This window comes from Saccoglossus kowalevskii, chromosome 12 (genome assembly GCF_978046115.1).
Source record: "Saccoglossus kowalevskii chromosome 12, keSacKowa6.1, whole genome shotgun sequence".
In the NCBI taxonomy this organism is placed as follows: Eukaryota; Metazoa; Hemichordata; class Enteropneusta; family Harrimaniidae; genus Saccoglossus; species Saccoglossus kowalevskii.
Window position 1 is genome coordinate 35336610 of NC_140652.1, and position 15962 is coordinate 35352571.

Genomic DNA, 15962 nt, shown 5'->3' on the forward strand with positions numbered 1-15962 from the left:
ATGAACTCTCCATAGTGCCCTATTGGATAAAGAGTTCATAGAATACTATAACAATAATGAACTCTCCATAGTGCCCTATTGGATAAAGAGTTCATAGAATACTATAACAATAATGAACACCCCACAGTGCTCTATTGGATGAAGAGTTCATAGAATACTATAACAATAATGAACTCTCCATAGTGCCCTATTGGATAAAGAGTTCATAGAATACTATAACAATAATGAACTCTCCATAGTGCCCTATTGGATAAAAAGTACTATAACAATAATTAACTCTCCATAGTGCCCTTTTGGATGAAGAGTTCATAGAATACTATAACAATAATGAACTCTCCATAGTGCCCTATTGGATAAAGAGTTCATAGAATACTATAACAATAATGAACTCTCCATAGTGCCCTATTGGATAAAAAGTACTATAACAATAATTAACTCTCCATAGTGCCCTTTTGGATGAAGAGTTCATAGAATACTATAACAATAATTAACTCTCCATAGTGCCCTATTGGATGAAGAGTTCATAGAATACTATAACAATAATGAACTCCCCACAGTGCCCTATTGGATAAAGAGTTCATAGAATACTATAACAATAATGAACTCTCCATAGTGCCCTATTGGATAAAAAGTACTATAACAATAATTAACTCTCCATAGTGCCCTTTTGGATGAAGAGTTCATAGAATACTATAACAATAATTAACTCTCCATAGTGCCATTTTTGGATGAAGAGTTCATAGAATACTATAACAATAATTAACTCTCCATAGTGCCCTTTTGGATGAAGAGTTCATAGAATACTATAACAATAATTAACTCTCCATAGTGCCCTATTGGATAAAAAGTACTATAACAATAATGAACTCCCCACAGTGCCCTTTTGGATGAAGAGTTCATAGAATACTATAACAATAATTAACTCTCCATAGTGCCCTATTGGATAAAGAGTTCATAGAATACTATAACAATAATGAACTCCCCACAGTGCCCTATTGGATAAAAAGTTCATAGAATACTATAACAATAATGAACTCTCCATAGTGCCCTATTGGATAAAAAGTTCATAGAATACTATAACAATAATTAACTCTCCATAGTGCCCTATTGGATAAAGAGTTCATAGAATACTATAACAATAATGAACTCCCCACAGTGCCCTTTTGGATGAAGAGTTCATAGAATACTATAACAATAATTAACTCTCCATAGTGCCCTATTGGATAAAGAGTTCATAGAATACTATAACAATAATGAACTCCCCACAGTGCCCTTTTGGATGAAGAGTTCATAGAATACTATAACAATAATTAACTCTCCATAGTGCCCTATTGGATAAAGAGTTCATAGAATACTATAACAATAATGAACTCTCCACAGTGCCCTATTGGATAAAGAGTTCATAGAATACTATAACAATAATTAACTCTCCATAGTGCCCTATTGGATGAAGAGTTCATAGAATACTATAACAATAATGAACTCCCCACAGTGCCCTTTTGGATGAAGAGTTCATAGAATACTATAACAATAATTAACTCTCCATAGTGCCCTTTTGGATAAAGAGTTCATAGAATACTATAACAATAATTAACTCTCCATAGTGCCCTTTTGGATAAAGAGTTCATAGAATACTATAACAATAATGAACTCCCCACAGTGCCCTTTTGGATGAAGAGTTCATAGAATACTATAACAATAATTAACTCTTCATAGTGCCCTATTGGATAAAGAGTTCATAGAATACTATAACAATAATGAACTCTCCACAGTGCCCTATTGGATAAAGAGTTCATAGAATACTATAACAATAATTAACTCTCCATAGTGCCCTATTGGATAAAAAGTACTATAACAATAATGAACTCTCCATAGTGCCCTATTGGATAAAGAGTACTACATTGTATAACAATAATGAACTCCCCACAGTGCCCTTTTGGATGAAGAGTTCATAGAATACTATAACAATAATTAACTCTCCATAGTGCCCTTTTGGATAAAGAGTTCATAGAATACTATAACAATAATTAACTCTCCATAGTGCCCTTTTGGATGAAGAGTTCATAGAATACTATAACAATAATGAACTCTCCATAGTGCCCTATTGGATAAAAAGTTCATAGAATACTATAACAATAATGAACTCTCCATAGTGCCCTATTGGATAAAGAGTTCATAGAATACTATAGCAATAATGAACTCCCCACAGTGCCCTATTGGATAGAGAGTTCATAGAATACTATAACAATAATTAACTCCCCACAGTGCCCTATTGAATAGAGAGTTCATAGAATACTATAACAATAATGAACTCTCCATAGTGCTCTATTGGATAAAAAGTTCATAGAATACTATAACAATAATGAACTCTCCATAGTGCCCTATTGGATAAAGAGTTCATAGAATACTATAACAATAATGAACTCCCCACAGTGCCCTATTGGATAGAGAGTTCATAGAATACTATAACAATAATTAACTCTCCATAGTGCCCTATTGAATAGAGAGTTCATAGAATACTATAACAATAATGAACTCTCCATAGTGCCCTATTGGATAAAGAGTTCATAAAATACTATAACAATTATGAACTCTCCATAGTGCCTTATTGGATGAAGAGTTCATAGAATACTATAACAATAATTAACTCTCCATAGTGCCCTATTGGATGAAGAGTTCATAGAATACTATAACAATAATGAACTCTCCATAGTGCCCTACTGAATAAAGAGTTCATAGAATACTATAACAATAATGAACTCCCCACAGTGCCCTATTCGATGAAGAGTTCATAGAATATTGTAACAATAATTAACTTTCCATTGTGCCCTATTCGATGAAGAGTACTACATTGTATAACAATAATGAACTCTCCATTGTGCCCTATTGGATAAAGAGTTCATAGAATACTATAACAATAATGAACTCTCCATAGTGCCCTATTGGATAAAAAGTACTATAACAATAATGAACTCCCCACAGTGCCCTATTGGATGAAGAGTTCATAGAATACTATAACAATAATGAACTCTCCACAGTGCTCTATTGGATGAAGAGTTCATAGAATACTATAACAATAATGAACTCTCCATAGTGCCCTATTGGATAAAAAGTACTATAACAATAATGAACTCCCCACAGTGCCCTATTGGATGAAGAGTTCATAGAATACTATAACAATAATGAACTCTCCACAGTGCTCTATTGGATGAAGAGTTCATAGAATACTATAACAATAATGAACTCTCCATAGTGCCCTATTGGATGAAGAGTTCATAGAATACTATAACAATAATGAACTCTCCATAGTGCCCTATTGGATGAAGAGTTCATAGAATACTATAACAATAATGAACTCTCCACAGTGCCCTATTGGATAAAGAGTTCATAGAATACTATAACAATAATGAACTCTCCATAGTGCCCTATTGGATAAAAAGTACTATAACAATAATGAACTCCCCACAGTGCCCTATTGGATGAAGAGTTCATAGAATACTATAACAATAATGAACTCCCCACAGTGCCCTATTGGATGAAGAGTTCATAGAATACTATAACAATAATGAACTCTCCATAGTGCCCTATTGGATGAAGAGTTCATAGAATACTATAACAATAATGAACTCTCCACAGTGCCCTATTGGATGAAGAGTTCATAGAATACTATAACAATAATGAACTCTCCATAGTGCCCTATTGGATGAAGAGTTCATAGAATACTATAACAATAATGAACTCTCCATTGTGCCCTATTGGATAAAGAGTTCATAGAATACTATAACAATAATGAACTCTCCATAGTGCTCTATTGGATGAAGAGTTCATAGAATACTATAACAATAATGAACTCTCCATAGTGCCCTATTGGATGAAGAGTTCATAGAATACTATAACAATAATGAACTCTCCATAGTGCTCTATTGGATGAAGAGTTCATAGAATACTATAACAATAATGAACTCTCCACAGTGCCCTATTGGATGAAGAGTTCATAGAATACTATAACAATAATGAACTCTCCATAGTGCCCTATTGGATGAAGAGTTCATAGAATACTATAACAATAATGAACTCTCCATTGTGCCCTATTGGATAAAGAGTTCATAGAATACTATAACAATAATGAACTCTCCATAGTGCTCTATTGGATGAAGAGTTCATAGAATACTATAACAATAATGAACTCTCCATAGTGCCCTATTGGATGAAGAGTTCATAGAATACTATAACATTAATGAACTCTTCATAGTGCCCTATTGGATGAAGAGTTCATAGAATACTATAACAATAATGAACTCTCCACAGTGCCCTATTGAATAAAGAGTACTACATTGTATAACAATAATGAACTCTCCATAGTGCCCTATTGGATGAAGAGTACTACATTGTATAACAATAATGAACTCTCCATAGTGCCCTATTGGATGAAGAGTTCATAGAATACTATAACAATAATGAACTCTCCATAGTGCCCTATTGGATGAAGAGTTCATAGAATACTATAACAATAATTAACTCTCCATAGTGCCCTATTGGATAAAGAGTTCATAGAATACTATAACAATAATTAACTCTCCATAGTGCCCTATTGGATGAAGAGTTCATAGAATACTATAACAATAATGAACTCTCCACAGTGCCCTATTGGATGAAGAGTTCATAGAATACTATAACATTAATGAACTCTTCATAGTGCCCTATTGGATGAAGAGTTCATAGAATACTATAACAATAATGAACTCTCCATAGTGCCCTATTGGATGAAGAGTTCATAGAATACTATAACATTAATGAACTCTTCATAGTGCTCTATTGGATGAAGAGTTCATAGAATACTATAACAATAATGAACTCTCCATAGTGCCCTATTGGATGAAGAGTTCATAGAATACTATAACATTAATGAACTCTTCATAGTGCCCTATTGGATGAAGAGTTCATAGAATACTATAACAATAATGAACTCTCCATAGTGCCCTATTGGATGAAGAGTTCATAGAATACTATAACAATAATTAACTCTCCATAGTGCCCTATTGGATAAAGAGTTCATAGAATACTATAACAATAATTAACTCTCCATAGTGCCCTATTGGATAAAAAGTTCACAGAATACTATATCAATAATGTTCTCTTCTTAGTGCCCTATTAAAGGAAACATCAATCCAAACAACATATTGACCCCTAAAGAAAAAGCTCCACAAATGTAGGAGAATGCAATTCACAGTTTTTTTATATCACATTTCATTCTCTAGATATTCAATTTTTCATCGGTATTATGTAGTCAGCCATCTTGATTCTCAAGCAAAGTATGATGTCATACTTTACCCAAATCCTTTGCTTGAAAATCAAGATGGCATAATATACATAATACTGAAGAAAAGTTGAATATCTAGAGAATGAAAAGTGATATAAAAAAACTGTAAATTGCATTCTCTTACATTTGTGGAGCTTTTTCTTTAAGGGTTATTATGTTGTTTGGATTGACGTTTCCTTTAAATGAAGAATTCATAGAGTACTTATAACAATACATGTAATTAATGTGTTAGACTGGCCAAGAATATTTGTTTTTGTTAATTTTCAAAGCTGGCATTTCTTCACAGTGATTACTATGATGATCATTTCATTGCATTTCATTTTTGTTACTGAGCAATCTGTACATCATTAGTTACATAACATCATTTTGACAAATGTTTTACAAATAAACTCAGTATAACTCCTGAATATATTTAAACAAAATGAAACAGATGTTGCTTCTAAGTGGTGTCCGGGAGAACACCGTAACATTTCTCAGTACCCCTCCATTTTGGGTTGTCCAAAATATACGACTCTGATAACAGGTTTTAGTAAATGTAGCGTCAAATTCGTGTTTGTGGTATAAATTTCCCATGCCTATATGTAGGTTTTGTTTTCCCACGCTGCTAATGTTTTATTGCCACTGAAAAGTGCTCACTTCCTTGCATTGCATCACATTGCTCCCTTGTGTCACACTGAAGTGTTGTTATATGAATGTAATAAACTAAAGCTACAGATGAACAACATGATCTGTTGTTGAGTTTATATTTTCTAAAAATGAAAATAATAAAATAAATCTACAAATAAATTTTGAAAAATTCTATATTTTATTATCTTTATTCATTATTTCCATTACTGATATATATTTTTCATTTAATTATATTTTTTTTTTGATTTATATTTTCCATTTTCATTTTTGCAGTTAGTATGTTTTTATGTGTCTGTCTGTTCCACTTAATCTCAAGGAACCACTCATTGGAGCTAAATGAAACTTAATATACATGTGCTCCGGGGTAATTATCAGACCTCATTATTTTAGAGTTGAAATTCATTCATAATATTTACCTGATTTGCTTAATTATTGGCTAGTATTAACTATTCCAATGATACCTGATAATCAGATTATTTTTCGATAAGAAGACTGCAGATATTTGTATTGTACATTTCAACAAAGTGAATCAAATTGTTTTCACATTTCACAGTCTTCTTCTTTAAGGCTGATTATTAATTGTTATTAGTTTTATATATTCTCCATGTCTACTTTATATGCCTATCATTCCCCTCAGCACACATGTAAACTCTGATTTTTGTTATTTTAACCCAATAAAATATGTTGATGTCATACTAATAGTATATAGGGGAAAATGTCTGTCCTCTTTATTGCTTGGTACTGTTGTTGAATCTGTAGTAGAACTTTACAATAACTCATTACAATAACAGTTTTATCAAATTTGGATATTGTAATACCCAGTTTGAATTTAGTCCATGTTCTGTGTGTATTTTTTATGGTATTGCTGAAATTTCACTTAAAATTGTCTTTCTACAATAACTTTTTATTTACTCAACTTAATTTGGAAATGTCATTGTTATGAAATGTTAATTTTCGTGTAACTAGCAAGTGCATTTTCTAATATATGGGGTAAAATTTGGCTGAAATAAAACATTTGTTAGACATAGAAATAAGTGGACAAAATGAAGAAATTTATACTGCTGATAATTAGAACCAGATGATGGTAATATTCTCTTCAAGATGTGTCAATTAGATTAATCTAGTAAACCAATACGTTGTTTTCATTGCAAGTATAAATCAAACTGATACGTACAGTGAAGTTTACTCACACTATTATTTGGCAATTATAACACTATTATTTGACTTCATTGTTTTTGTCAGCATTGTCCCCACTTAAAGTTTAGCCTGTATTTTCTGCAAAAAATGTTTAGAACATTTATGTTCGATTTTGCCAAGCAAACAATAAGATTGCGCATAGTTAGTTTGTATTTATCCATACATTTATTATTTAATCTAGATTCTCAGTGGGAAATGTTGTAATAGTTATACTATGTTTTATTTATAAATTTATATTTTTGGTATAAAGGACCTTCAAGTAAATCTACAATTATAAATTTAAAATGGTTATAAGCTAGGTGTCACATGTGGAGCCTGTTTCACTGTTTTGAAGAACTCTGACAGCAAATTTGATCTGCAGGCATCAAGATTAATATTGTATTCTATGGCATCAAGATTAATATTGTATTCTATGGCATCAAGATTAATATTGTATTCTATGGCATCAAGATTAATATTGTATTCTATGGCATCAAGATTAATATTGTATTCTATGGCATCAAGATTAATATTGTATTCTATGGCATCAAGATTAATATTGTATTCTATGGCATCAAGATTTATATTGTATTCTATGGCATCAAGATTAATATTGTATTCTATGGCATCAAGATTAATATTGTATTCTATGGCATCAAGATTAATATTGTATTCTATGGCATTTGCTAATACTGAGTGGGGGAGTGTCTTTTCAGACCCAATTTGTTTTAAGTTATATGACCAGAATAAAATGGCTTAAATACAACCATTATAAAAACTGACAATGTACATACATATGTATTGTTACTAATACTGTTATTGTTTTAAAATATCCTAATAAAATCACTCCTAATATAATCAGACTTTTAGAAAAGACAAGTTAAATTTGATTACATTTAGATATTTGTTTTGATTCCCTTCACTGAATATGACTTTGTAATTTGCTATGCATTGTCTTATTGTGTATTGTTATTTCTATTGTGAATTTCTATTTCCTTTGTAAATTGCTATGCATTGTTTTATTGTGTATTGTTATTTCTATTGTGTATTGTTATTTCTATTTCCTTTGTAATTTGCTATGCATTGTTTTATTGTGTATTGTTATTTCTATTGTGAATTTCTATTTCTTTTGTAATTTGCTATGCATTGTTTTATTGTGTATTGTTATTTCTATTGTGAATTTCTATTTCCTTTGTGATTTGCTATGCATTGTTTTATTGTATATTGTTATTTCTATTGTGAATTTCTATTTCCTTTGTGATTTGCTATGCATTGTTTTATTGTGTATTGTTATTTCTATTGTGAATTTCTATTTCCTTTGTGTATTTGTTGTGAATTGTTAGTAATTAAAAGACTGACATAGTGTTTGTATCATCTTGAATTGAAAACGAATAAATATCTTGTCATCTTCTAAATGTATCATGGTTAATTTACACAATCACAGAGTACAATATTCAATACAGAAAGCCGCAATAAATGTATTTCACACTCTGAATCCAACAGTAGGTTGTAATTTATGATTCTATTTAAAGGATATAAGCACGAGAACAGCGAAAAACGGTAATACATTTTAGTGTTTTTCAAGTTTCAAATGTTTGTCTTAATAATTATGCTTGTTAAACAATGATCATATTGCTTATAATTTTAGAAATTCAGCATTGTATAATTACGCTATCATTTGGCAATTGATTGCAATGGATGTTTTGAAATAATCAGTGCATGGTACAATTATTGTAGTTGTATTAGTTTTATTAATATCGTACTTCTTTTAATATCAGATAGTGTATTATCTCCTATTATTAATTCTTAAAGGGCAATGATTGTCGCACAGCGCGTGTTCGAATTTTATGTATTTTACACGCGTTGTATACGTCGCTATGAGTCCCATATCGAACAGGACGCGACGCGACGCGACGACCAATGCTTTTTAACACATCGCATTCTGAAAGCCAACACTGGCAGCAAATATATAAACGTCATCACCAGTCGATGTGTTATACTATACTGAACTATTGCGTAGTTGTGAGTGTTTGATTGGCTAGCACTTTTGTGTAATGAATTGTTAATGTCGCATGTGTTGCTAGTTTATCTTGTTCTAGCAACATTTATTCTAACATTTGGAATGTTTGATATGATTGTATGTATATGCATGACATCACCATATCATCATTGCTGCATGCATTAGAATGACCATTTGCCTGAATTTATAATTTTTTTAGAATATTTGTATAATGTTATTAGAAGACTTATGGGTTTTCGTATTGTAATTTTTCTCAAACTACGTCATACAATCTACTGCCATGTTCGCAGCCAGTCTTGTAATAATACACGATTTGAAACACTGCTAAATACCGAAAGTTGATTTGTCTCATTTTATTTTATGAACAAGGTGGTCACCGTGCGCATCGTAAACCAACAAACCAACCAACCAACATTCATGTATAAATAGCTGATGACGTAGTCTGATAAAATATTTTGCGAACAACCTGCACGTGGTTGGTTTTGACGAGGATGTTCGTCACTGACTGTTCTTTATATTTATTTCCACAGGTATATCTGAGGTTATGCCGAAAGATACTGTGTACATTACAGTTTTGCGTGAACCAGTAGTAATGTATGAATCAGGATTTACATACATGCATCTTGGAAATCGTTATCACTTAAATGATACCAATGCTCTGGAAATGTTTCTTCGTGATCCAGACGGATATTTTTTATCTAATTCTAACAAAGGCCGTGTGAAGAACCCAATGCTGTATGATTTAGGTTTTGACCCTATTCATATGTATAATATGACTAAAATAAACATGAAAATACAAGAACTCGATAGAATTTTCAAAGTCGTGCTTATCGCAGAATATTTCGATGAATCTTTAATATTATTGAAAGAAATTATGTGTTGGGAAATGGAAGATATTGTTTACTTCAAACTGAACTCACGAGATAAGAGTTCTGTGCATAGAATATCGCCAGGTATGGCCAAACAGATTCGCAAATTTAATGCAGGTGATGTTAAACTTTATAACCATTTTAATGATTTACTACAGAGGGCGATTAATAAGTTCGGTAGAAAGAGAATGGCAGTTGAAACTGCTAAGCTCAAACACCGAACACACGAAATTGAGACGAGATGTATTGCGGGAACAGTACTTAACAGTGCCAGAGTATTTAAACCAGCTGGAATAAAGGTTCAGGACTTTAATCTCAAACAAGGAATGGAGAAAGATTACCAATGTACATCCATGACTCTTCCTGAACTGAAATACACTGATAAAGTTCGGGAACATCTGTATTCAAAAATAAGAAAGTATACTGACGAACACTCGCCAGATGTGGCATAGGTCTGCATTCCGTGCCAAACAGTCTCTTCCCTGTTTTGTTTATATCAGGAACTGCTTGGACATATCACAATAAACAGTACATTCTAATAGGTCACATATTATTTCGCATATTATTTAATTTGTCTTGTATTAGTTGCTTAATTTGGAGTAGAATTGGCATTAACATATAAAAATAACATTTAGATAAATATGTACTATATGTGTAGTATATTGCTTATGTTTTTCAGTAACTAGTCTGATGTTCCTTTCGGTCAATTTTATTAAGTGATTTGGAATCTTCGGTGGATTGTTGTATAGTTGTAAAAACGCTTGTTGCAAATAATATATGATGGTAGTCGAATTAAAGTACGTACTTATGATCTCCCATCGATCTGTCATTGTTTCATTCGCACAGCATATTTATCGCATTCTTGAAGTGTACTTATTGCATTCATGATATGCTTATATGCTATGACTTTGTTGATCATGCCATTCTTGCTTTTTCGCAACATTTGTTAATTAAAGTGGGTGCTACTAAGGTTAATGTTACACAGTTCAGAGTATTCAACAACAACAACAAAAAATGTAAGGTCACCGGTCAGTATTTGGGGATGTTGCGCCCTCTAGTGTAAAGTAATTTATGACAGACTAAACTAACTCCTAAAAATCAGCAAAATAATATTTTTTCTCAAATGATTTTAATATTTAATATTTTAATAAACGGTCATTTTTTATATTTGAAGTTCTGTAAAGCGAATGATACTGAATTATGGTAAATTATCCGCAATTTGAGAGAGAATTGCAATTGAAAACTCAGCTTTCGTTAACAAGTTTGACAATAGCGACACAGCAATTTCCTAAATCTCTTCATATAGTTTTAGTTTACCCTCAATCAAATATCGGTAAGCTTTAAAAAATAGGTAATACTTGAAATAGATATTTACTTTAAAAATCACATGAATGCTAATAATATTGGCAGTTGTAATGGTTTCCATGGCAACAAGTAACTGTGGTAGTTATGGAAATGATGTAATTGAAAAATAATTTGAAAATAAATTGATAGAATGTTTATCTTGGGTCTTGCTAAAAAGTTAAAAATGTGTCAAATTGTTGAATGTCATGCGAATATAAATATTAAAGGTGACAATGTGCACCCTAATTTAGTTATGACCTAACTTTGTTGAAGGGAGAGGGCAGTTAAATAGAAGATCCAATCTGTTATTTAAGATATTCAAACGTGCATTACAATAATACCACGAAGGGGGGGGGGGCAAGGCACCTATACATGGCACCTTGCCTAATTATGTGATCAAGTTATGACAAGTAAAGAATGGGTGAGGTGAGGTGAAGTTTGAGTGTTTTATTTATCGACTACACCCTGTGTGTTATGTGATCAAGTTATGACCAATCTATGGTTATGGTAGGGAGAGGGGCTATTTTTATCAACTGCTATCACACAGAAGACTGAAGATGGCAAGTAATGAAAAAGTTACATAAATACAAAAACATTTTTTTCTAAACAAACAAATGCGTATATATATATATATACATTTTCATTTTGGTTTATGATGTCTGTGCCTCGGTGTACTAGTAACATGCAAGAGCACTGAGAAGTGTATTGAGCCATGCTAAATCGCGTCCATAACTTCACCCGCCGAAGTGCAGAAAAAGAACGCTCACATGAAACGCTTCCGACGGGTGTTCTGTGGATGGCTGGGAAATAGTTGACATCACAAACAACAAGAGATGAAGCAGCATCACTGGGCCTTTGCTCAATTGGTTTATCACTGAACTTTGTTATCTACTTCTCAATTTCAATATTCAAAAATTCACCCCTTTGCAATAATTTCCCATAGTAGTTGTTAAATGAGGTCACATGGGTTGATGTGTGCTGACCAATGTTGCATGGTAAAGTGCTAGTGCAGCTATCAGATCACAGTGTTGATCAGCAAATCGCGTCTCAAGATCTTGGATGACATGATCCGAGAAAAGATAATATACATTCATATTTTTGAATATATTTGGTTTACGAAATTCTGTCAATTGCTTCCCGCTGCCGCGAGGCATTGCAGACCCTGTGGAATATCGACCACTAAGAAGATCATAAAGAAGTGATCGAGCTTGATTAGTGGCTTCATAGCAACCAAACTAAACGCCCCTTTTCAGGGCCACCACATACATGTATTCCAAAAAGAGAGAAGCCGTAATTTAAATGATTTATATCATCAGATTGTGGCGAGTGTGATTGATTTTTCGTTCAGTTGAATTTACTGCCATACATACTGTGATGGCGACGTCATACATCAATCATACTGGTATTCCTCGCGTTACTGCTTGTACTATAAAAATTCAACATAATAATAATAATAATAATCAAATTTTATTGCATCCTTAGAAATTACAATATTTCTTTTGGTAAAAAGCAATAAATATATCCATACACAACACAATTACAATACAATATAAATAGATACGTTAACGTTTTCTGTACTCCATGGCTTTAAGTAGATAGGTCCCCATACATTTAATTGCCTTGGAGTCCTTGTTGCTCATCAAAAATATAAAATTACTCAATTTATCTCCTGCATTAGTTAATGTAATTTCTGTGAGCAATTTATGTCTAATATATTTGTACTGATCACATTCTAAAAGGAAGTGAACTTCATCTTCTATTTTATTTTGGGAACACAAATTACAAATTCTTTTTTCAATGGGAGTTTTTTCACATTGACAGTTGTGTGCAACGTTTCTCGAAGCTGACATGGCTGACGTGTCAATCAGAAATACTTGAAGGTAACGTTTGACTCACTGTGCGTCAAAGTGTCAACGAGCTCAGTAATAAACAAAGTACACGCAACTGGCTTACAATGTTTTATTTCAAATCGTACAAACCAAATACGTGGTTGCTCGAAACTTTTCTATTTTAATTTTGTTTTTAAACTCCCAAACTCAGGGGGCAGCTGCCCCCCCCACGCTTAGTGTTGTTTCCATGGCAATGCAGTTATTTACCAATCCATATGTTCCATAACTATGTCCACGATACATCGCGCCAAAATTATGCCCCTTTATATTGGTTTTTATGACACGATATGAAGTATTAGTAATAATGTTGATCTGTTTCAAAACTTTAACTGCAACACTAATATTAAAATATTGCATATTTACTTGGAATTTAATTTAAATCATATATTGTTATGCAAAGGACTTCATCCTGTCACCCCATTGCAAGAAAGAACGCCCACTTTCTGGCTTTTCCTTTGTATGGCATGGCAATTTATGAACACCTTTGCCCAATGATCACCAGTGGGAGTTTTGAAAGGTGACCCCTTGCCCACATTTGTAGTGTGTATTTTTATTGTGTAATCTTTCCAATAGTAGTTATGTCAATGCATGTATTTTATTTCTTTAGTGCTGGCTTGTTTTAATAAATTGTCTTACTTATTAATCCGGTGTGTAGTGTTTTTACAAATTTCACTTTTGGCTACACACTGAATGAAAGTCATTAGAGTACAACAATAAAGATTTGATTACCTCCCAAGAGTATTATGTTCATGGTGATACATATACTAAGTCATTGCTGTAGATTTAGTTCAATGTTCAGGTATTTTTACAATTCGACACCACTATCATCCATATCAAGAGAAACTATACACCCAGAGACAGGGGATCACTGAAGATCATGCTTTCTGCAGGTACATCTGAGGCTGCTACAATCAGTAGCACCTTACTATGCGAAAAAACCTTTCTGGGGCAGGCTGTAAATCACTAATGACAGGAATTAGTTTTCTATTGCTGGTATCCAGTCCTATTCTTCAGGTAACAAAGATTCACCTTCACCTTTCCGCTGGTTTACCTGAAAGTATACGTGAAGGCTGTGGTTTCTTGGCTGCTGCCGATGTTGGAAGTAATGATTGTGGCTATACTTGTGAAGACTTTTCTGCCTGTTCACAGAAACATCAATATCGAAGCGGATCAACTTCTTCATCGGGTTTGCAATTGTGAAGACTTACCAAAGCCTTTAAGCCAGCATGATCAGCTGAAGCAAAAGTAGAGTTAACCACTTCAGCTTTCTCCTGAAACAGGTGACTGGTGACAAACTTCTTAAGCGAATCTCCCTTCCCAATTCTGAATAGTCGAGATGTGGTGTCACAACCAAGATTGGCATGAAGGAATAGATTGAGTTTGCATATATCTTGACAAATCTGTTGTTTTCTTTAAAACTACTTTTTGTTCAGGAAATTGTTTACAATCGGCCTTGGTTTACCAAGCTAATATCAGACGGCAAGACAACAACAAGTGTGAAACGTATGTGGGACTAACAGGAAATGAATTGAAAACCCGGTACAGAAACCACACTGCATCGCTACGCAACCAATCATTGAGAAACGCAACAGAGCTCAGTAAATACGCTTGGTCATTAAAAGACAATAACATCGATTACGACATCAAATGGAGAGTGTTATTGCGTGCTGCACCATATAATACTTCACGCAAACGTTGCAACTTATGCATTAGAGAGAGATATATTATAATTTTCCAACCAAATGAGCTTTTGATATATATTTCAAGTGTTTTCAGACAGTACGCTGTCGCATCGACCTCCGCTGCGCGTCGGTCGATACTGCCGCTGTACTGTCTTCGTGCATACTTTGAGGTATCTTTGTAATAACCTTATATAATAATAATAATAATAATAATAATAATAATAATAATAATAATAATAATAATAATAATAATAATAATAATAATAATAATAATAATAATAATAATAATAATAATAAATAAATAAATAAATAAATAAATAAATAAATAAATAAATAAATAAATAAATAAATAAATAAATAAATAAATAAATAAATAAATAAATAAAAGTTCTAATAACTAACAATAAATCGGAAAATAATAAAATACAGTAAATAAAGCAAAATAAAGGTTATTAATGCAATCAGTTCTGTGACCATGTAACCTGCTTGAATCAACATGATTAAATTAAAGCAATCTGGTTTCGAATTATTAATGAGAGTCGGCAAGGGGTATTTCCGTAAGCTGTAATCAATTGCTTTTATTCTCGTAATAATGTAATTCAAATAAATAAAAAAAAAACGCAAATTCGTGTGATGAGTGATTATATTCGTCCGTAATTTGTACAAATATCTTGTTTTTTGTAAGCGCATGAAGCATTTTCCACATTAAATGTTGCAATTCGTACGCAATTTCCAATTTTGATTCTTAAACACAAATTTTCAAATATATTTTAAAAATGTAAAATATAATTAGGAATTTGCTTTATCTGTAAGTGTAAAAACCTATTTTTCACTGTAAATGGAACTTTCATTTTATTTTCTGTAAAAACGTGAAATGCCTTTTTTTTTATTTCTTGTAACCTGTACCAGCTGTCCCCCCTTGCCCCCTCCATTAATTTCCTCGAATTCTGCATTTATTTGATATCATTCTAACTGAGTAACTGCGCATGCTCCGATAAAGATGAATTATGGTCACACTCAATGATATGCAAATCT

At 32.4% G+C, this 15962-nt stretch overlaps 1 protein-coding gene across 1 annotated transcript; it reads left to right on the forward strand.

The window, feature by feature from the left end:
• Window positions 1–9578: 9578 nt before the first annotated feature.
• On the forward strand, window positions 9579–10830 carry LOC146735760 (galactosylceramide sulfotransferase-like). The gene has a single exon (XM_085506611.1). It carries the CDS (start codon window positions 9688–9690, stop codon window positions 10462–10464), a length of 777 nt encoding a protein of 258 aa, XP_085362737.1. The 5' UTR covers window positions 9579–9687; the 3' UTR covers window positions 10465–10830.
• Window positions 10831–15962: the final 5132 nt, after the last annotated feature.

What these genes read in the sequence shown, in the direction of transcription:
- LOC146735760 (XM_085506611.1), top strand. Translation starts at nt 9,688, where the DNA reads ATGCCGAAAGATACTGTGTACATTACAGTTTTGCGTGAACCAGTAGTA.